General features: G+C 49.1%; 1 protein-coding gene across 6 annotated transcripts in view; it reads right to left on the bottom strand.

Moving 5' to 3' along the window:
* Positions 1–21,987, bottom strand: part of LOC119854624 (dedicator of cytokinesis protein 2-like) — a 337,122-nt gene that overhangs the window by 254,754 nt on the left and 60,381 nt on the right. For all 6 annotated transcript variants that reach the window (XR_006280678.1, XR_006280679.1, XM_038399401.2 and 3 more), the window contains exons 14-17: positions 20,365–20,489; positions 17,510–17,608; positions 16,449–16,521; positions 1,254–1,357 (exon numbers count right to left, since the gene is read on the bottom strand). Coding sequence is in view for 4 of the 6 variants with exons in the window: in XM_038399401.2 (XP_038255329.1) it covers positions 1,254–1,357; positions 16,449–16,521; positions 17,510–17,608; positions 20,365–20,489 (401 nt within the window). In the remaining 2 variants the exon portion in view is untranslated. The remainder of the gene's footprint in view (positions 1–1,253; positions 1,358–16,448; positions 16,522–17,509; positions 17,609–20,364; positions 20,490–21,987) is intronic.

Here is a 21,987-nt window from a genome sequence, read left to right as displayed (position 1 = left end):
GCTAATTTAAACCCCATCATTTTTTATGCATAGTTGGGATTACTTTTTCCAGTGTGCATTACTTTGCATTTATCAACACTGAATATCATCTGCTATTTTGTTGTCCAGTCACCCAATTTTGTGAGTCCCTTTGTAACTCTTCACAATCAGCTTTGGACTTAACTATCTTGAGTAATATTGTATCATCTTTAATCTTTGCTACCTTATTGTTCACTCCCTTTTCCAGATCATATAAGAATAAGTTGAAGGGCACAGGTCCCAATTCAGATCCTTGGAAGACCCCAGTATTTACCTCTTTCCATTGTGAAAAACGGCCATTTATTCCTATCCTTTGTTTCCTATCTTTTAACCAGTTGCCAAGCCATGAGAGGACCTTCCCTCTTATCCCATGACTTCTTACTTTGTTTAAGAGCCTTTGTTGAGGGACCTTGACAAAGTCTTTCTGAAAGTCCAAGTACACTATATCCACTGGATCACGTTTATCCACATGCTTGTTGACCCCTCTCAAATAATTCTAATAGATTGGTGAGGCACGATTTCCCTTTACAAAAGCCATGTTGACTCTTCCCCCCAGTGTGTTTTTCTAGAATCTGATAATTTTGTTCTTTTCTATAAAGGAAAGGTATGTTATTCATAGAATCCTTTATACAGACCTTAATTAGGTGGCCCTCAATTCCTGCAGCAGAGCAAAACTGAATTATTGTGCACGGTCCCAGAACCCTGTGCTAACTCAGCACTGAAGTATGGGTCATGGCTCCTGATTTCACATCATATCCTCAACTGCTGTGGCAGAGAAGTGCTGAATTATGCAGCCAAATTAACTAATTTCTTAATCAAAACCCTTCATTTCTATTGAAGGCAACCCAAAAATAAGCCAGAAAATGAAGCTACAACTTATAGACATGACTGCTCTGCATAGTAGCAGAAGGACTGCAATCAGCATGTACAGGGCCACTGCAAAAGAGCAGAATGGAGGCTGGAGAAAGCAGAGAAAATGGAAAACAGCTGGGGGGAAACGGAGCCTTAGAGGATCAGAGGGTAGAAGGGACAATGGGAAGTCCTGGGAAGCATCTGGAAGGACTGTGTTGGGGGGCAGTGAGTACCTGCTGCCGATAGACTATAAGGCTTGCACACATAAAGAGTAGACTCCCTAAGCTCCCATGCCCGGCATAAATAGTCCAGAGGGAGAACATGCATGTTCTTTGTGGTCTCCTTTATTCTGAACAAATAGATTTACTTGGGCCCACCAATACCTTATATAGAATGAGGTCATGTTCACCGTCATGCAGGGTTGTACCATCAGGTCTCATCAGCTTCACAAAGGCCATGGAGAAAATTCTTTCATTTTTGTCCTTAGCTAGGAGACACAAAACCACAAAGTCATGGGACATCTATTCAGGGAAAACAAATGATTATTTACTGTAACTGTGTTTCTTCAAATGTGATGCAGATGTGTGTTCCAGTTAGGTGTGTGCAAGCAAGGCAGGCCTTAGGGGTGGGTGACCTGGGCAACTGCCCAGGGTGCTATGGTGAGGGGGGCATCGTGGGACTCAAGCCAGGAGGGGGGCTCTGGGCTGAGTTCTGGATGGAAGTGCCCCACCCTAGCTGTGATATGGGGCTACCCCATGGGGATTTCCCCATTCTGCCTACACAGATATAATCCCACACAGAGGGGCCTGGGAGGGACTCCCTGTCTACCTCCATACCCCATACACAGAGGGGGTGGTTGGAAGGGCACCCACCCACAATCATGAGAAGGAGGGACTAGCTCACATACACAGAGGGTGTTTGTTGGTGTGCATCCCCCAACAAGGAGCTTTATGCCTCCACAATCAGGGATTGGCTTTAAATACAAAATTGTTTAAAATAAATAAAAAGCGGGGTCCTTAATTGGCTGCTAGTTTTTGAGCCTGCAAGGCTAATTTGTCCTCTTTGGGTGTAAGCAGCATGATGATGCCATCTTTAATTGCATGGCCTCATGCTATTCTTTTCCCACAGGTCACCCACCTCATTCCCTGTTTAGGATAGCTAGATAATTGTTTGATTTGTTTCAAACATTTCAGAAAGAAAAATCAGAAAGAAAAAATATTCATTCTAAATACATTCTTTATCATCAGGAATTACCACGTTAAACCAGTACCAAAACAGAAAATCTGTACCTGCATGTGGAAGAATCTTTAATTGCTTGCTAGTTTACAGTGATAGTGGTATGGCTGTTAATTATCTAGCATATGGCACAGAATTAGTCTACTGCTATTCACATTTTCATCAAGTTAGAATGTTATTAATACTCCTATAGTTATACTTTTTATACCTAATGAAATAGTTAAATACATTTTACCAAGATGCCATTCTTTTACTGTATCTCATTTTTAAAATAGTAGACAACCATAACTTTATAAGATAAACAGAAACAGAATTTAAAAACATTTTATAAAATTTAAACCAAAAAGAGGAACTAGTAATAAATAATTGCATATATACACATTACCCCAAAATCAAAGCTTTTTTACTGTGAAGTTAAAGGCGGGGCGTGGGAGGTTGGAGCAACACATACCTGTAATAAACTGTTTACTAATTCTAGATATTGTTAATTGCATGTGGATCAATAAATATAGTTAAACTCAAAGAAAAGGCACTAAAATACAAGGTCCCCATGGTTCCATTTTCCCTGTGCACATGCCAGATAATTTTGCCTAGCAATATCCACAGGGAGGTGGCGCTCACGTCTTGTGGTCGTAGCCCCTCCCTTGGCTAGATGAGGTGGTGCCACCCCAGCCCCCATCAGTTCCTTCACACTGAACATCAACAGTTCAGACTCCAATGCAGAAGGGATGGAGAACGGGTTGTGGAATACACGTCTGCATCACATCACCACAGTTACAGTAAGTAACAGTTTCTTCTTCTTTGAGTAGATGCAACCATGTATTCCACTTAGGTGGAGCCCAGAGTCCACTTGAACAAGGACTGGAGGACTGCTCTACTTGGCATCTGATGAAGTGAGCTGTAGCTCACGAAAGCTTATGCTCAAATAAATTTGTTAGTCTCTAAGGTGCCACAAGTACTCCTTTTCTTTTTGCTCTACCAAAGTTGACAACTGCTCTGGATGGCACAGTAATGGCATAATCGTTGTTAAGCGTATGCACAGACAACCAAGCGGTGATCCTGCAAATGTCCAATACTGAAATGTCACTTAAAAATTCCATCAACACAGCCTGTGCCCTTGTAGAGTAAGCTTGCACCCTTTGAGGGGGTGTAGCTCACAATATTTTGTATGCAGTCTTGAGGCAGGAAGTTATCCACCTGGAGATCATCTGCAAAGAGACTGTTTGCTCCTTCAGCTGGTCTGCTCAAATGGAGGTCCCATCAGAGCCACTAACACAATATTCTTCCTAGCATATGTGCAAAGTGCCTCAGGTGGCACGTGACCAGGATTCATCACAGAATTTGGTCCACTGGTTGGATTGTTAGCTTCCCCGGCACAGGGCAGGTACTGATGGAGAGTGCGATGTGAATGCTGATCCATGTGCCCCAAGACAGTACTGAGGTCCCACAAAGGAACTGGTTCTCTCACTGGTGGGTAGAGAGGAAGGACTCCTTTCAAGAACCTTGCCACCATGGTGTTCAAAAATACTGATCTCCTTTTGGTGAGTGGATGAAACACTGACATTACAGCCAGGTGGACCTTCAATTAACTGAATGCAACAAGTACTCAATAATGTCCTGAATCCCAGTTAACATTGGTTGAACCCCACAAGCCAATCACCACACCAAAAAATGTTTCCATTTAGCCAAATAAGCCAGTTTGGTGGAGGGTTTCCTACTATTGAATAAAACCTGTCCAACAGCCTCCAAACATTGTTCCTGCTCCTCATTTAACCAGGGAGCAGCCATGCAGTGATATATAGAGAGCTGAGTGCTGGATGCTGACTGTGATGCTGAGTATGGAGGTCAGGATGAAGAGAAAGAGATATGGAAGGCTGCACTGAAAACCCCAGAAGGTCAGAGAAACAGCATTGTCTCGGCCTTGCTGGAGCAATGAGGACGACTATGGCATGGTCCAATCTGAGTTTGAAGATTACCTGTGGGATGATTGGAATCAGAAGGAAACCATACAGGAGTATTGATTCCCAACCTATTTGAAAGGCGTTGGTCAGGGAGCCTGGAGTGAAGCCCCCTTGAGAGCAAAACAGATTGATCATAGGAATACCCCACATTCCAAAGATGGACCGCAGGACACTGGACTTCAGAGAACACTTGTCACTTAGGGAGAAATTCCTACTGAGGTGATCCACAAGTTGATTCTGGGCCCCGGGTAAATGATTGACTACCAGAGTAACATTCTCTCCGATGCAAAACTGCCAAAGCCTGATTGCTTCCTGACACAGCACTCTCGAGTGTGCTCCTCTTTGTCTGTTCACATAGAATCATAGAATATCCGGGTTGGAAGGGACCTCAGGAGGTCATCTAGTCCAACCCCCTGCTCAAAGCAGGACCAATCCCCAACTAAATCATCCCAGCCAGGGCTTTGTCAAGCCTGCCTTAAAAACTTCTAAGGAAGGAGATTCTACCACCTCCCTAGGTAACGCATTCCAGTGTTTCACCACCCTCCTAGTGGAAAAAAGTTTTTCCTAATATCCAACCTAAACCTCCCCCACTGCAACTTGAGACCATTACTCCTTGTTCTGTCATCTCCTACCACTGAGAACAGTCTAGATCCATCCTCTTTGGAACCCCCTTTCAGGTAGTTGAAGGCTGCTATCAAATCCCCCCTCAGTCTTCTCTTCCGCAGACTAAACAATCCCAGTTCTCTCAGCCTCGCCTCATAAATCATGTGTTCCAGTCCCCTAATCATTTTTGTTGCCCTCCGCTGGACGTTTTCCAATTTTTTCACATCCTTCTTGTAGTGTGGGGCTGTAGCGAGGCGGTGTGGCTCCCGGCCGCCCGAGAGAGGGTCGAGCCCCTCCAGACACCAGAGTGGGCAGAGCTAGGAAGCTCATAGCCCACCCCTCAGAGGGACAGGCAGCGACCCAGAAGTAGAAAGGTGCAACCGAGAAGTGGAAAGGCGGGCCTTCAAGCTCATAGAGGACCAGCTGCCGGGGAGGCCAGACGTAGCCAGCCACGCCCGCGTCTGAGAAAACCCCACAGCCCCAGGTCCACGCCAAGACTGGCCGGACCTGCCCTGCGCCAGCTCTCCCGGGGAGTTGCCGGACCTGCCCTGCGCCAGCTCTCCCGGGGAGTTGCCGGACCGGCCCTGCGCCAGCTCTCCCGGGGAGTTGCCGGACCGGCCCTGCGCCAGCTCTCCCGGGGAGTTGCCGGACCTGCCCTGTGCCAGCTATCCCGGGGAGTTACCAGGCCAGCCTTTTGTCCACTGCCCCGAGGAACCCATGGTGCTGGACCCCGCCGGAGAACACTGCAGGAACCCAGGTACCAGAAGGAGGGGAGTTAGGAAGTAGCCTGAGGACAGCCGACCCTTGTCTGGCTGTAACTCTGCCAGAATCCAGGTCAGGTGTTGCGGTCAGGATCCCCACTGACCCAGCAGCGGGTCGTTTGCCACTGCTAGGGGCCCCGGGCTGGGATGCAGTGGAGTGGGTGGGCCTTCCAGGTCCTTGGAGGACTGGGCTAATTTACACATGCTGTGTTGCTCAGCCCCTGCCTGTGGGCCTGAGCTATTGACTGTTTGTTCCCCCTGCCCCAACCCAGGGACTGGCCTACTAACATTGGGCTATTTGCTCAGCCCTGCCTGAGGGCCTGAGCTACTGACTATTTGGTGCCCCGCCCTGACCCAGGGCCTGGGCCTGCGGTGTTCTGTCCTGTTACTGCAAGGGCTGCTGAGGGAGACTCCAGTGGCCGGACAAATTCCCCAAAGTTAACTGTGTGTAGCAAGCCGATGCGGCTCCCTGCCACCCCGGAGAGGGTCAAGCCCCGGCATAGCCCCTTTACTGAGGCCCAAAACTGGATACAGTACTCCAGATGAGGCCTCACCAATGTCGAATAGAGGGGAACGATCACGTGCCTTGATCTGCTGGCAATGCCCCTACTTATACAACCCAAAATGCCATTGGCCTTCTTGGCAACAACAGCACACTTGTTGACTCATATCCAGCTTCTCGTCCACTATAACCCATTGGTCCTTTTCTGCAGAACTGCTGCCTAGCCATTCGGTCCCTAGTCTGTAGCGGTGCATGGGATTCTTCCATCCTAAGTGCAGGACTCTGCACTTGTCCTTGTTGAACCTCATCAGATTTCTTTGGGCCCAATCCTCTAATTTGTCTAGGTCCCTCTGTAGCCTACCTCCCTCTCCTCCCAATTTAGTGTCATCTGCAAACTTGCTGAGGGTGCAATCCACGCCATCCTCCAGATCATTAATAAAGATATTGAACATAACCGGCCCCAGGACCGACCCTTGGGGCAATCCACTTGATACCGGCTGCCAACTAGACATGGAGCCATTGATCACTACCTGTTGAGCCTGACAGTCTAGCCAGCTTTCTATCCACCTTATCGTCCATTCATCCAGCCCATACTTCTTTAACTTGCTTGCAAGAATACTGTGGGGGACTGTGTCAAAAGCTTTGCTAAAGTCAAGGAACAACACGTCCACTGCTTTCCCCACATCCACAGAGCCAGTTATCTCATCATAGAAGGCAGTTAGATTAGTCAGGCATGACTTGGCCTTGGTGAATCCATGCTGACTGTTCCTGATCACTTTCCTCTCCTCTAAGTGCTTCAGAATTGATTCCTTGAGGACCTGCTCCATGATTTTTCCAGGGACTGAAGTGAGGCTGACTGGCCTGTAATTTCCGGGATCGTCTTTCTTCCCTTATTTAAAGATGGGCACTACATTAGCCTTTTTCCAGTCATCTGGGACCTCCCCCAATCGCCATGAGTTTTCAAAGATAATGGCCAATGGCTCTGCAATCACATCCACCAATTCCTTTAGCACTCTCGGATGCAGCGCATCCTATCCCATGGACTTGTACTCGTCCAGCTTTTTTAAATAGTTCCGAACCACTTCTTTCTCCACAGAGGGCTGGTCACCTCCTCCCCATGCTGTGCTGCCCAGTGCAGCATTCGGGAGCTGACCTTGTTCATGAAGTCAGAGGCAAAAAAAGCATTGAGTACATTAGCTTTTTCCAAATCCTCTGTCACTAGGTTGCCTCCCTCATTCAGTAAGGGGCCCACACTTTCCTTGACTTTCTTCTTGTTGCTCTTAACATCTCTTGCTTGCTGCAACTCCAGGTGTGATTTGGCCTTCCTGATTTCACTCCTGCATGCCTGAGCAATATTTTTATACTCTTCCCTGGTCATTTGTCCAAGCTTCCACTTCTTGTAAGCTTCTTTTCTGTGTTTAAGATCAGCAAGGATTTCACTGTTAAGCCAAGCTGGTCACCTGCCATATTTACTATTCTTTCTACACATCGGGATGGTTTGTCCCTGTAACCTCAATAAGGATTCCTTAAAATACAGCCAGCTCTCCTGGACTCCTTTCCCCCTCATATTATTCTCCCAGGGGATCCTGCCCATCAGTTCCCTGAGGAAGTCAAAGTCTGCTTTTCTGAAGTCCAGGGTCCGTATTCTGCTGCTCTCCTTTCTTCCCTGTGTCAGGATCCTGAATTTGACCATCTCATGGTCATTGCATCCTAGGTTCCCATCTACTTTTGCTTCCCCTACTAATTCTTCCCGGTTTGTGAGCAGCAGGTCAAGAAGAGCTCTGCCCTAGTTGGTTCCTCCATCTCTTGCACCAGGAAATTGTCCCCTACACTTTCCAAGAACTTCCTGGATTGTCTGTGCACCGCTGTATTGCTCTCCCAGCAGATATCAGGGTGATTTGAAGTCTTCCATGAGAACCAGGGCCTGCGATCTAGTAACTTCCATGAGTTTCCGGAAGAAAGCCTCATCCACCTCATCCCCCTGGTCCAGTGGTCTATAGCAGACTCCCAACACATCACCCTTGTTGCTCACACTTCTAAACTTAATCCAGAGACTCTCAAGTTTTTCTGCAGTTTCATACCAGAGCTCTGAGCAGTCATACTGCTCTATTTCATACAATGAAATTAATGGTGAAATCCTAGCGGATCTTAAACATAAAAAAGAAGCTTACAAGAAGTGGAAGCTTGGACATATGACCAGGGAAGAGTATAAAAATATTGCTCGGGCATGTAGGAAAGATATCAGGAGGGCCAAATCGCACCTGGAGCTGCAGCTAGCAAGAGATGTCAAGAGTAACAAGAAGGGTTTCTTCAGGTATGTTGGCAACAAGAAGAAAGCCAAGGAAAGTGTGGGCCCCTTACTGAATGAGGGAGGCAAGCTAGTGACAGAGGATGTGGAAAAAGCTAATGTACTCAATGCTTTTTTTGCCTCTGTTTTCACTAACAAGGTCAGCTCCCAGACTGCTGTGCTGGGCAACACAAAATGGGGAAGAGATGGCCAGCCCTCTGTAGAGATAGAGGTGGTTAGGGACTATTTAGAAAAGCTGGACGTGCACAAGTCCATGGGGCCGGACGAATTGCATCCGAGAGTGCTGAAGGAATTGGCGGCTGTGATTGCAGAGCCCTTGGCCATTATCTTTGAAAACTCGTGGCGAACGGGGGAAGTCCCGGATGACTGGAAAAAGGCTAATGTAGTGCCCATCTTTAAAAAAGGGAAGAAGGAGGATCCTGGGAACTACAGGCCGGTCAGCCTCACCTCAGTCCCTGGAAAAATCATGGAGCAGGTCCTCAAAGAATCAATCCTGAAGCACTTAGAGGAGAGGAAAGTGATCAGGAACAGTCAGCATGGATTCACCAAGGGAAGGTCATGCCTGACTAATCTAATCGCCTTTTATGATGAGATTACTGGTTCTGTGGATGAAGGGAAAGCAGTGGATGTATTGTTTCTTGACTTTAGCAAAGCTTTTGACACGGTCTCCCACAGCATTCTTGTCAGCAAGTTAAGGAAGTATGGGCTGGATGAATGCACTATAAGGTGGGTAGAAAGCTGGCTAGATTGTCGGGCTCAACGGGTAGTGATCAATGGCTCCATGTCTAGTTGGCAGCCGGTGTCAAGTGGAGTGCCCCAGGGGTCGGTCCTGGGGCCCGTTTTGTTCAATATCTTCATAAATGATCTGGAGGATGGTGTGGATTGCACTCTCAGCAAATTTGCGGATGATACTAAACTGGGAGGAGTGGTAGATACGCTGGAGGGGAGGGATAGGATACAGAAGGACCTAGACAAATTGGAGGATTGGGCCAAAAGAAATCTAATGAGGTTCAATAAGGATAAATGCAGGGTCCTGCACTTAGGATGGAAGAATCCAATGCACCGCTACAGACTAGGGACCGAATGGCTCGGCAGCAGTTCTGCGGAAAAGGACCTAGGGGTGACAGTGGACGAGAAGCTGGATATGAGTCAGCAGTGTGCCCTTGTTGCCAAGAAGGCCAATGGCATTTTGGGTTGTATAAGTAGGGGCATAGCGAGCAGATCGAGGGACGTGATCGTTCCCCTCTATTCGACACTGGTGAGGCCTCATCTGGAGTACTGTGTCCAGTTTTGGGCCCCACACTACAGGAAGGATGTGGATAAATTGGAAAGAGTACAACGAAGGGCAACGAAAATGATTAGGGGTCTAGAGCACATGACTTATGAGGAGAGGCTGAGGGAGCTGGGATTGTTTAGTCTGCAGAAGAGAAGAATGAGGGGGGATTTGATAGCTGCTTTCAACTACCTGAAAGGGGGTTTCAAAGAGGATGGCTCTAGACTGTTCTCAATGGTAGCAGATGACAGAACGAGGAGTAATGGTCTCAAGTTGCAATGGGGGAGGTTTAGATTGGATATTAGGAAAAACTTTTTCACTAAGAGGGTGGTGAAACACTGGAATGCGTTACCTAGGGAGGTGGTAGAATCTCCTTCCTTAGAGGTTTTTAAGGTCAGGCTTGACAAAGCCCTAGCTGGGATGATTTAACTGGGACTTGGTCCTGCTTTGAGCAGGGGGTTGGACTAGATGACCTTCTGGGGTCCCTTCCAACCCTGATATTCTATGATTCTATGATTCTATGAATGCAACTCCCCCACCTTTTCTGCCCTGCCTGTCCTTCCTGAACAGTTTATATCCATCCATGACAGTACTCCAGTCATGTGTGTTATCCCACCAGGTCTCTGTTATTCCAATCACATCCTAATTCCTTGACTGTGCCAGGACTTCCAGTTCTCCCTGCTTGTTTCCCAGGCTTCTTGCATTTCTGTATAGGCACTTGAGATAACTCGCTGATTGTCCCTCTTTCTCAATATGAGGCAGGAGCCCTCCCCTCTCATGCTCTCCTTCTCGTGCTTCCTCCCAGTATCCCACGTCCCCACTTACTTCAGGGCTTTGGTCTCCTTCCCCTGGTGAACCTAGTTTAAAGCCCTCATAATACATCATGGTGGTATTGTCCATAGGAAAGTGAACTGCTAGGCCCATGATGCAATCTCGAAAGGCGTGACATACATTAGGAATGGCAATATACAAAAACCTGTAGGAGAACACTTCAATCTCGCTGGATTCACAATAGCAGATTTAAAGGTAGCCATCCTGCAGCAAAAAAACTTCAGGACCAGACTTCAAAGAGAAAGTGCTGAGCTTCAGTTCATTTGCAAATTTGACACTGTCAACTCAGGATTAAACAAAGACTGTGAATGGCTCGCCAACTACAAAAGCAGTTTCTCCTCCCTCGGTGTTCACACCTCAACTGCTAGAAGAGGGCCTCATCCTTCCTGATTGAACTAACCTCGTTATCCCTAGCCTGATTCTTGCTTACATATTTATACCTGCCTCTGGAAATTTCCACTACATGCATCCTACGAAGTGGGTATTCACCCATGAAAGTTCATGCTCCAATATGTCTGTTAGTCTATAAGGTGCCACAGGACTCTCTGCTGCTTTTACAGATCCAGACTAACACAGCTACCCCTCTGAAGCCTCTACATACATTGTAATTGGCCTGAAGCTCCAGAATGTTGATATGAAAAAAACAGAGCTTCCTGTTCGGACCACAGATCATGAACTCTCAGCAACCCCAGCCTCCCAAGGAGACATCAGTGACAATGGTCCTGGTCAATGGGGACCAAGCAAAGGGAGCTCCTGGGCATACATGACACTGAACTGTCTACCACCATAAGTAGTCCAGGATCAATGGAGGGAGCTAGACCCATCAGTCCAAAGGGTGATGGGTTGGACAATAAATTGTCCTCAGCCACATCTGGAGAGGGAGAAGACGCAAACTCTACTACCTGTGTGCGAGCAGCCATGTGATTCAACAGACTTAGGCACACTCAAGCTGTAGACACAGACGAAGAATTGCCTGAAAACCATCTGTCGGCAGAAGAGCTCTCGAACTTGTAGAATCTATTAAGCCCCAAAGAACTAAGTTCTTGAAGTGGGGACCAACATTGACTTCTCTGTTGGGAATGAGATCCAGGTAATTGAGTAAGTGTAGTGTGAAGTGTACGCGAGATTGAACTTCTTCCCTGGACTTGCCCTTCAATAACCAATTGCCCAAGTACAGGAAGATATGAATTTCCCCTTTCCTGAGGTAGGCTATCACTATAACCATGCAGAGAGAAGGCCAAAGGGGATTACTGCATTCTGATAATGTTGGTGTGCCACTATGAACTGGAGAAACCATGGCTCGGAAAAATCAGCCCCTGAAAGGAAGTGTCCTGAAGGTCCAGAGCAGCAAACCAGTCATTCTGATTTAATGTGGGAGGATTGTGATCACCTGGAATATCGTGTATCTAATATATTTGTTGAGGTTGTGGAGAACAAGACAAGGTCTCACCCCCCCCCTTTGGATTGGGGAACCAGAAAGTACCGGAAATAAAACCCTTCGCCCTGATGCCAGGGGCAGCGAGTTATATGGGCTTGTGGTGTCCGTGCTCCAGGAATATTCATGGTCTGGGGGCCCGGCTCCACCAATGTTTGGGGCTGGGTCTCTCCCCTCGCCTCCCCTGCCACCACCATCACCAACAGCACAGCGAGGTTAAACTGGCTCCGTGCCACTCCTGGAACAGCCGGAATGGCTCTACAGCATCAGGGGAGAGTGTCTCCATACACTGCCCCCGCCGTGAGCGCCGACTCTGCAGCTCCCATTGGCCAGGAACTGTGGCCAATGGGAGCTGCGAGGGCGGTGCCTCTGGGCAGCGGCACGCTGAGACGTCCCGGCCCCCCCACCTAGGAGCTGCTGCCAGAGGGCTGTGCAGGTCGCTTTCAGGAGCCACCCAATGTAAGCACCGCACCCCTCACCCTCTCCCACACCCCAACCTCCTGCCCCTGCCCAGAGCCTGCCCTCCACAACCAAACTCCCTCCCAGAGCCTGCACCCCACATCCCCTTCTGCACCCAAATTCCCTCCCAGAGCCTGTACCCTTCCCGCACCCAAACTCCCTCCCAGAGCCTTAGGCAAGTGTGGGGGGGTGAGACTTGGACCCGTTCTGGGCACCACCAAAAATTATACAAACCTGCCACCCCTGCTGAGCGAGCTCCTCCACAGCATCTAATGCTAGTAGAGACTGAACCTGCTCGAGGAGAGTGTCTTGTGAGAAGGGTCCCTGAAGAGAGACAGGGTAATGGGTGAGGAGGAGGGACAGAAAGGAACAGGATGGCATAACCCAATCTGACGGTGCTCAGGACCCAGCTGTCAGTGGTAATTGAGCCCCAATTAGCATGAAAACGAGCTGAAGGCGGGGATATAGAAGTCACAACTGCAATGCTGCCCTGGATGTATAAGTCAAAACGAGTGCTTGGTAATAATATACAAACATAAGAATGGCCAGATTGGGTCAGACCAAAGGTCCATCTAGCCCAGTATCCTGTCTTCTGACACTGGCCAATGCCAGGTGCTTGAGAAGGAATGAACAGAGCAGGTGATCATCAATGGATTCATTCTCTGTCGCCCATTCCTAGCTTCTGGGTAAATGCCAGGGGGGGACAAGTCAACTGGCTGAACCCAGAACCCAAAGGCCTTTCTCAGGTAGTCTCACTGCCTCAGGGAAGGGAAGGACTGCCCAAAGGAGCGTTGTGGGCAGTACCGTTGATGCTGCTGCTGTCAAAATGGTGTCTCTGCACCTCTGGAGTGTATATACTCCCAGAGAGCTCTTGAGTCTTTAAACAAGTACAAGGTTTCAGCAGTCTTATCTGAAAAAAGCACTCAATCACCAAAGGGTAGGTCCTCAAGAGTCTGCAGCACATTGGGAGCAATGGCCGAATTTTGCAGCCAAGACACCCTTTTCATGGTTACTACTGAGATAACTCTGGCCCCGAGTGGGCAAACTTTTTGGTGTTTGGGGTTGCAAAGCTATATGCAGGGCCGGATAGGGAAGGCTGTGCCTCCTCAAACAGCCTGGCCCCCACCCCCTATCTGCCCCCTCCCACTTCCCACCCCCTGACTGTCCCCCTCAGAATCCCCAACCCATCCACCCCTCCCCCCCACTCCTTGTCCTCTGACTGCCTCCTCCTGGGACTCCCGCCCCTAACTGCCCCCTGAGGACTCCACCCCTTATCCAACCCCCCTTCTCCCTGTCCCCTGACTGCCCCGACCCCTATCCACACCCCTGACAGGCCCCCTGAGACTCCCACGCCTATCCAACCCCCTCTGTTCCCCATCCCATGACTGCCCCCCCAAAACCTCTGCCCCATCCAACTGCTCCCTGCTCCCTGTCCCCTGACTATCCCCCCCAGAACCCCTGACCCATCCAACCCCTCCCCACCCCCCATTCCTTGTCCTCTGACCACCTCCTCATAGAATCATAGAATCAAGAATATCAGGGTTGGAAGGGACCTCAGGAGGTCATCTAGTCCAACTCCCCTGCTCAAAGCAGGACCAATCCCCAATTAAATCATCCCAGCCAGGGCTTTGTCAAGCCTGACCTTAAAAACCTCTAAGGAAGGAGATTCCACCACTCCCTAGGTAACACATTCCAGTGTCCAAAGCTGTCCAAAGCTGATTGGAAGGATGTCTTGGACGTGCTGCTGGAGGACTGAGGAGTACAAGCTTATCAGACACCAGGAGGAAGGTCCTATGGTGAGGATAAAGAAGGTGTTGGGAGGAGGCCATGGGGAAGTAGCCCAGGGAGTTGTAGCTGTCACACAGCTGTTCCAGGAGGCACTCTAGACAGCTGCAATCCACAGGGCCCTGGGCCGGAACATGGAGCAGAGGGCAGGCCCGGGTTCCCCCCAAACTGCCCAACTCCTGACCAGACACTGGAGGAGTTGACCTGGACTGTGGGTTCCACCAGACGGGAGGTCTCTGGGCTGTTCCCCGACCCACATGGTGGATCAGCAGAGACTGTGGGGGTTGTTCTTCTCGTCTTCCCCATGCTGGCCAGTGATGAGGTTATCTGAGTGAACGGCAGATTTGAGCCACGAGAGTGGCCAAACTGAGAGCTGCCGTGAATCTCTGAGGCAAACAAATCCACCAATAAGCGCAGGACCCACCAAGGCAGAGGAGGAACTTTGTCACACCAGTAGTTTGTCAGTATTTTCCTTCAGAAACTCTGCCCAAGGTAGCAGCCACATGCTGCAGAAGGTCTTGATAGGCCTTGAAATCCTCAGGCACCAAGGTAGAAGAGGAGCCTGGTAACACTGAATTGTTAGGGAATGACGATGAACGGGCAGCTGCGCTAGGGATGGGTCCTGCCCCTGAATTGTTGGACCTGGGTGGAACAACTTCGGAGGCCCTGAGAGGGGAAGCAAACCAATGCCTCAGATTGCAGTGGATCAACAACCACAGCCACCGATGTGCCCAGTGATCTTGCTCTGGAACAGGATGAGTGTGACTTCCAAGACCACAGAGCATCCCATAGAGTCCAGTGAGGTCACTGGGGATACAGGTAGGGCACTGGTGGCCAGTAGGCCTCAGGCCAGGGGCCCCTTCCTGACTACCAGTCTCAATAGCAATGTTGCTCTGAGAATGGTCCTCAACACGTATCAGGTGATGGTGAGTGGGAGGAGGACCCTGACTTGGACCTTGAGAAGCCCCAGGTCTCTGGGGACAGTGGTGGAGCTAGCTCTGATGGCACAAGCAATTGGTCCAACTCATTTGCTACCCAGCAAGAAAGAGGTACTGGTGCCAATGATGGAACTGGCACAACTAGAGCCAAATACATCATAGTTGCATCTGGTGCCGGGAGCAGTGCCAGTACTGAGGTCAGCAGCAGTGCTGACGCAGCAGACAGAGCCGGCATCAAAAATGGGATCTTCCACCAAGACAATGTCGGTGCCGAGGAGTCCAGAACCAATAGACAGAGTAGATCTGCTGCCAACTGGTAAGCCACTGGCATGGAGAGAGCTGGTGCTGGCATCATTGTCGTCAGTACCAGACTCAACAGACATCCCAGGGCTGGAACCAGAGTCAACAGTACAGGTGCTTGCACATCTCTAGGCAGTACTAGGCAGCGATTTGAAGGACCTGCTCCATCCCACATGCCGGTAATAGCATGAGGCCAGTCCATACTCTTCTTAGAGGAAGAGGAAGAATCTCCACAAGACCAGGAGTGGTACCGATTGGTCTTATGAGATCTTTTCTTCAGTGCACTTGAGGAGGCGAATGGCTCCCCTGTCTCTTGGGAGAGAAACTAGCCCTGGAACATGGAACTGAGCCCGAGGGTGACTGCTGATCTGATTCAAGCATCGGTATTGAAACAGTCCTCACGGCCTGCTCGAGGAGGTGCTGCTTCAGGCAAAGGTCTTTAGCCACCTGAGTCCTTCTAGAACAATTTACAAATCAAACTCTCACCCAAACAGAGGAAATACCTTGTGTGGGGATCACTAATGGGTATCACCCCCTCTCCCCCCGCACTCCCCTCCACACACACAATGGACAGTGTTTGAACCCTGGTGAGGGCATTATCCAGGACAACTAACTATACTAACTTACTAATACTAACAAGGGTATTAACTAGCTATACAACTATGAAAACTATATACACAGAAAACTCTCAGTAACTGAGAGGGGACTGTGAGGTGAAAACCACACAGGGCTCGGACTCCTGCCATGAGCAGTGAGAAGGAATGGAGGGGAGTCAGACCACTGCCGCCTCATATAGCCAGAGGAGGGGCAACAACCACAAGGCATGAATGCTGCCCCAGCCCCATGAATACTGCTAGGCAAAATTCTCCAGCTCTGGTGCACTGTGGGTTTGCACACCTGCGTGGAATACACAGCTGCATCTAGTCAAAGAAGAAGTCTGAGGACGAGAATCACTGTGGAGGAGGGACAGGTCAGGCCACACAGAAGCAGTTGGAGGCTGCATAGCAGTTGCAGTGCTTCCTCCCTGCAGCTGGGAAGCCTTGCAAAGCTGTCCCAGCCAAAATCACGTGCTACTGTCCACCCTGTGCTACCATATGATTTTTTCAGTCCTGCAGATTGACTCTAGAGGAGAGGCCCTAGCCCTTGCTTGGACCACTAACAGAACAAGATCAGAAGGAAAACTTACAGTCACTGGAAGAGCGGTGCCTGAAGGTGAATCTCAGATGGGTCCTGTGGACATCCTCAATGGGAACAGCAATCTAGGAGAGAAGAGCCAGCATTAGCACAGGAGGGAATAGGCCCAGTCATAGGTGCATCAGAGGACCTAAGCTTTGATAGAGCCAAAGGTCAACCATGGATTAAGATGCTGAATCCAGAACCCCATTCTGCTTTTAACTAGTAAAGTGTAGAGATCTGAACATGTGTCTGTCTGTGCACGTCCATCTGTGTGCGCGGCTGTGCATACATGTATGTGCCTGTGTCCATACCTGGATGTGTCTGTGCATGCACATCCACATGTGCATATGGAGGTACCCTGGCATCTTTGTGTATATCTGTATGCCTGTGTGCATATCCACCTATAACAATATGAGGCCATACCCCCATTCATGAGTGGGGCTGAATTCCTAGAGAATGCAAGCCAGGTTTCACTGAGGACAGCAGGCTGGGGCAAGACATAGGGAGTTCTGTCAGTGCTATGGGATTGCCTATAGAGTGCAGAGCTGATCTGTGCAGTTTCTGTTACTCGCCTGGCTCTCAAGACTTCAGGGCCTTGAGAAAAGGAGCTCCCATTGACACAATGGATGTTTGTCTCTATGCATGTGGGATTTGCTCTTGTGTCACAGCTCCCTGTATGGACTGAGCTATATGATCACCCCTGCTCTCCATACAGTGGATCATTAAGCAATATTCAGTCTCAGAGCTGACCTCTTCCCTCCTCTGTTTGCATGGGAATGCTATGAACTTTGCTCATTGGGGAGGGATTTCTCTGGGCATAGGAGACTCCCTCAGGCTGTTCATTCTCCTTGCACAAGAGAAATATGAGAACTGTAATTCTTAGCAGTCGGATGTTCTTCACAGTTCTGCCTAGCCTCTGTGTGAGTCAGGAGGAGACAGGTAGAGTCTGATCAGAGCAGACCTCACACCTGGGACCCAGCCAGCTCAGGTTGCAGGTTTCATGTCCAAGATCCCAATCACACCTGAACCCCTCCCCAACCACCTCCAAAGCATGGGGAAGTTCAAACAGACCTTCATTGTCTCCATCCACCGCTGTTGCCGCTGCTGGTAATAGACCACAGAACGATATTCACTTGAAGGCTTGTCACCAGCACCCGGGAAAATCACATTCTGGGAAGTGGACAGCCAGGGGAGAGTCAATTAGTGCTGAGCTTTTATGATTACTAGGCAAACAGTTTTCCTGCATCCAAGCAATTCAGAGCTGCAGCATTTCTGCCACAGACATGGAAATCAACCATTAAGAACAGAAATACTGCATGCTGACCAATAGGCCAACCAGCTCCAGCCTACCGTACCCCATTCCCCTGGCTACACGAACCTGTCATAGCATGCTAAGCTCCATGACTGTGCCAGCCCATTCTAGTCTTTACCATCCCATCTGGTGGCTTCTAACTGCCCACCCACAGCATGGTCTCCTTCCCACCCACTGACTGTGCCATCCTGCACAAACAGGCAGCCCCACTGCCCTCACTGTTCTGTCAGCCTGGCATGCATAGTCCTTGTTATAGCTGTGCCACTCTGCACTGAATTACCATTGCCTGTCCCTGGGCCACACTTCCCAGTGAGAGCCTGTGATGGGGCATCCATCCCACACTGACTAGTAAGGGGTTAATAGAGCCCTAGGAAGACTGTGCAGAAAGCAGCCAAAAGGAAAGGGGCTGTGAGGAGCAGCAAATCAGGGCCCAGCAGGCCCATATAAGAAGAGCCGCAGGGCAGAGAAGGACCAGTGACTCCCTGGAGCTTGAGGAGGGAAGACTGTGCCTTGAGTAGGCTGTGCCTCAAGTAGGCTGCAACCCTGTAGCACCTTGGACAGAGCAGTGTAGACAAGAACCCGGGGAAAGAGAAGGCACTCCAGCCAGGCTGCTGAGACTGAGGAGGGTGCTGTGGTCCTGGGGAAGCAGCCCGGGGAATTGCAGTGACAGTAGAGGCAAAGAAATGCAGTACGTGAGTGCAGTTCACAGGATCCCTGGGCTGGGATCTGGAGTAGCGAGCAGGCCTGGGTCCCCCCCATTTGCCACTGCGGAAGTGGCAGGACAACTGCCTGCAGATACCACTGGGGAAGTGGCTGGACTACTGAGGAGCTAAACCTTCCCGGAAGGGGGAACATGGATAGTGACACATACAGAGGGCCGAGCGCCAAAGAGGATGCTGCAGTTCCTGACACTTGCGAGAGAGGCTGCAGGGAAGGAGGAATGGGGTGCAGACTGCAGATGGGGAAGTCTGCCTCGAGCTAATCCCCAGAATGACAAGGAGGAGGCACCAGTCCACCGGTGAGTGATACACACCATAACAGAGCCCCACAGCTGAGAGTGAATGGGGCTACAGTGAAGTTGCCCTGCTAGGCTGGAATGCCCTCTCTAACTGCAGAGCTGGCTCCAGTCTTCCAAGGTCTTCTAAACGACCCTCCAGAGAGCTTTCAAGATTCAAGTCTTGTTGTAACATGGGAAAATCATTATTACAGATAGAGAAAGAGAGACTGGGGTGGGAGAAGAGATTGCATCTCTGGATTATTAACAAGCCTACATCCAATGTATCATCTGAGAGTTTAATTAGAAATAAAAGCAAACGTCTGGGGAATGAGTAAGGACAAGAGTCAATATACTGTCAGGAGCAACTCCAGGGCTTGGCCTGAGCAAGAGCACAATCTCCTTCCCTTACCTGTGCACTTCCTTGTGCTCTTCTTCTTAATGAGCCTTTCCTGGAGCTCCCAAGCCACATTTCACTTCTGCAGCACCCAAAGCCTCCCCCTCTGCTCGGGCATTTGGAGTCTCTAAATAGGACCATGCACATCCAAGGAGCATCTGAGGACAGGCTGGAGGGCCTTGAATGGCTCTGACCAGCCCTGCAAGAAGCTGATTCTCCTCTTTCCCTTCTCAAAGACTTTTTGGTTCTAGTTTTAGAGGTGAATTAGCAAGGCACCAGCTGCATTCACCAGCTTAAAATAGGATTTAGTCATCAAAAATCTACAATATAAAGACCAAACTACAAATCTTCAACTCAAATATTATTTCCATTTTAACATATGGATGTGAAAGCTGGAAACCCACTAAAGGTACAGACAGATGTCTAAATGCCTCCAAAAGCAAATGCCTCCAGAAAATACTAGATATCAGATGGATTGAATTTATAAACAAATGCTGAGATTTTTCAGAAAGTTCAACCCCTTATCGTCAAAATTATTCAGAAATGAAGCTGGAAATATCTGAGATGTGTTAAAAATGAAACCAAAGCATCTGCCATGGAAGGTATGTCATTGGGCTGCTGAAGGACCATATAAAGGGGACCAATCAAAAGAATCTCTCTGTCAAACAGTTCTTAGAGAGGGAAAACACAAGGGACTTAACAACACAGAGAATATGCAAAGAGTAGCTCAAGACAGACAGTGATGGCAGAGCCTGGTTCCTGTTCTAAGCAATGTTTGACAGTGCACAATGGATTCAAATTTAGAGGCAAAGCCCATTTTAAACGTCCATTTCAAGAGCTTCAGTCCCCTCAGGAGTGATCTGCCAAGAACACCCCAACCAGCTGCAGTGAAGGAGATGGCAAAGACTTTCTAGGTGGTAACTGCCTCTGAGCATTAATGCAAAGCTGCTTCCAGACAGGTCTGTGTGCCTGCTCTGTGCAGTTCAGATCCAGATCCAGCACTTTCCCATTGGCTTGGTTCTACATAGCACTTCTGAAGTCCATGGAGTTAACCCAAGGATGCCTGGCTCCTCCTGAGTCATCTTCAAAGGAGTGAGGAGTCAAGTAGTGCTGGCACAGTCAGACTTAATCCCACAAGATTTGGGCTTTCCCCTTTCCCTGCACCCACTACCACATGGCTCCCACTACACTACAGCCAGTAGGCCAGAATGGGGCACACTCACCTGCATCATGTTCCCAGTCTCATCACAGACACACACTGTCACCTCCACGTTCTTCTGCGTCTTCTTGTTCCCCTTGTCAAACTCACCCTGCACCAATGTGAGGTAAATGTCGCTCCTGATGTCCCCTGGAGAGAGCCACACACGGGGAGGTTGCAGTAAGGTCAGGCCTAAGCTGCTACCAGTGGCCCCAGGAGCCCTCAATGCTCTCCTACCCCAAAGCACATTGGACTATTCATAGGGATGGGCCAATGCTTTGGTTAAAATGAAAACAACCTCTCTCTCTCACACACACACACCCTTCAACATAAACCTACAGTTTCACAGATTCCTGGAATTTAGAGCCAAGAAGCCCCACTAAGTCCCATCCAGCCCAGCCCACTCCCAGTCACTGAGACCAGCAAAAATTGCTTCCTACTACACATTTACTAGTGTTTTGATATGGTCCCTTCATTTCCTCCCTTACACCTACCCCTTTTAATAGAGGAGTGGCTGGCAGGCCAGCCGCACTCAAATTCTTAAAGTAGGTCTCTCTATAAGGACAGGTTTCAGAGTAGCAGCCGTGTTAGTCTGTATTCGCAAAAAGAAAAGGAGTACTTGTGGCACCTTAGAGACTAACAAATTTATTAGAGCTTAAGCTTTCGTGAGCTACAGCTCACTTCATCGGATGCATTTGGTGTTTTTTTTCCACCAAATGCATCCGATGAAGTGAGCTGTAGCTCACGAAAGCTTATGCTCTAATAAATTTGTTACTCTCTAAGGTGCCACAAGTACTCCTTTTCTTTTTTCTATAAGGACAGGCAGTCTGATTTCCCCCTCCACCTGCTTGGCCATTCTTCAGCTGCAGGAATCAGAATAACCTCTGCGCTGTGCGGCTGAGGTGCCAGACACCCAGTGCTTCTGGGGTGTCCAAGACGAAGGTCTTTCACATGTTAAAGGTTCTAGCAGCAGCAGGCCCATGACGAGTAATTCTGGTTCCACTGCAGTAACTGCCAGTCATTATCTGATCTGGCTTCTCTTCCATATGGCAAATCCCACTTCCGTTGCCTGTTCAGTCTAGCAGGTGTTGGGATGCTTTGGAGGAGCCCAGCTTCCGTCTAAGAAAGGGGAATAAGGTATCCCCCATTCACACTCACACACACACACACACTGATATCGCCCAAACACTGCAGTGACAGATTGCAATGATTTGGGGGATCTGTCTGTACAACCACACAACTGTTATGCTAAAAAGTAACTACATCCTGGGGGAAACCAATTTTACCTTACCTCTCTGAACGGAGGGGAGAAGTAGAGGGTGGACATTTACTAAAAGGCAGAACAAAGTGAGGTGTAGGGTGGGGAGGCATATAAACAGAAACTTAGAGAGAAATGCACAGGATGTTTGGGTAGCAGGAAGACAGGCCATGGACTAGCCAAGGTCAAAAGAGGAATGATGACCTAGAGAAGAAGACTCTTTTTTTAGGACAAGTCATGCACTGGAGCAGAAGGATTTTGGTCCCCAGCCCAAAGAATGCTCTGTAGTGGTGTGGAAACTAAAGCAGGGGAATGCATGTAGGGTTTATTATTTTTGTATGGACCTGTGTATTTCTCATATGATTACATAAAGACCATTCGTGTGTTAGA

This window comes from Dermochelys coriacea, chromosome 4, assembly GCF_009764565.3.
Source record: "Dermochelys coriacea isolate rDerCor1 chromosome 4, rDerCor1.pri.v4, whole genome shotgun sequence".
Taxonomy (NCBI): Eukaryota; Metazoa; Chordata; order Testudines; family Dermochelyidae; genus Dermochelys; species Dermochelys coriacea.
This window is presented reverse-complemented; position numbering and strand designations above follow the sequence as displayed.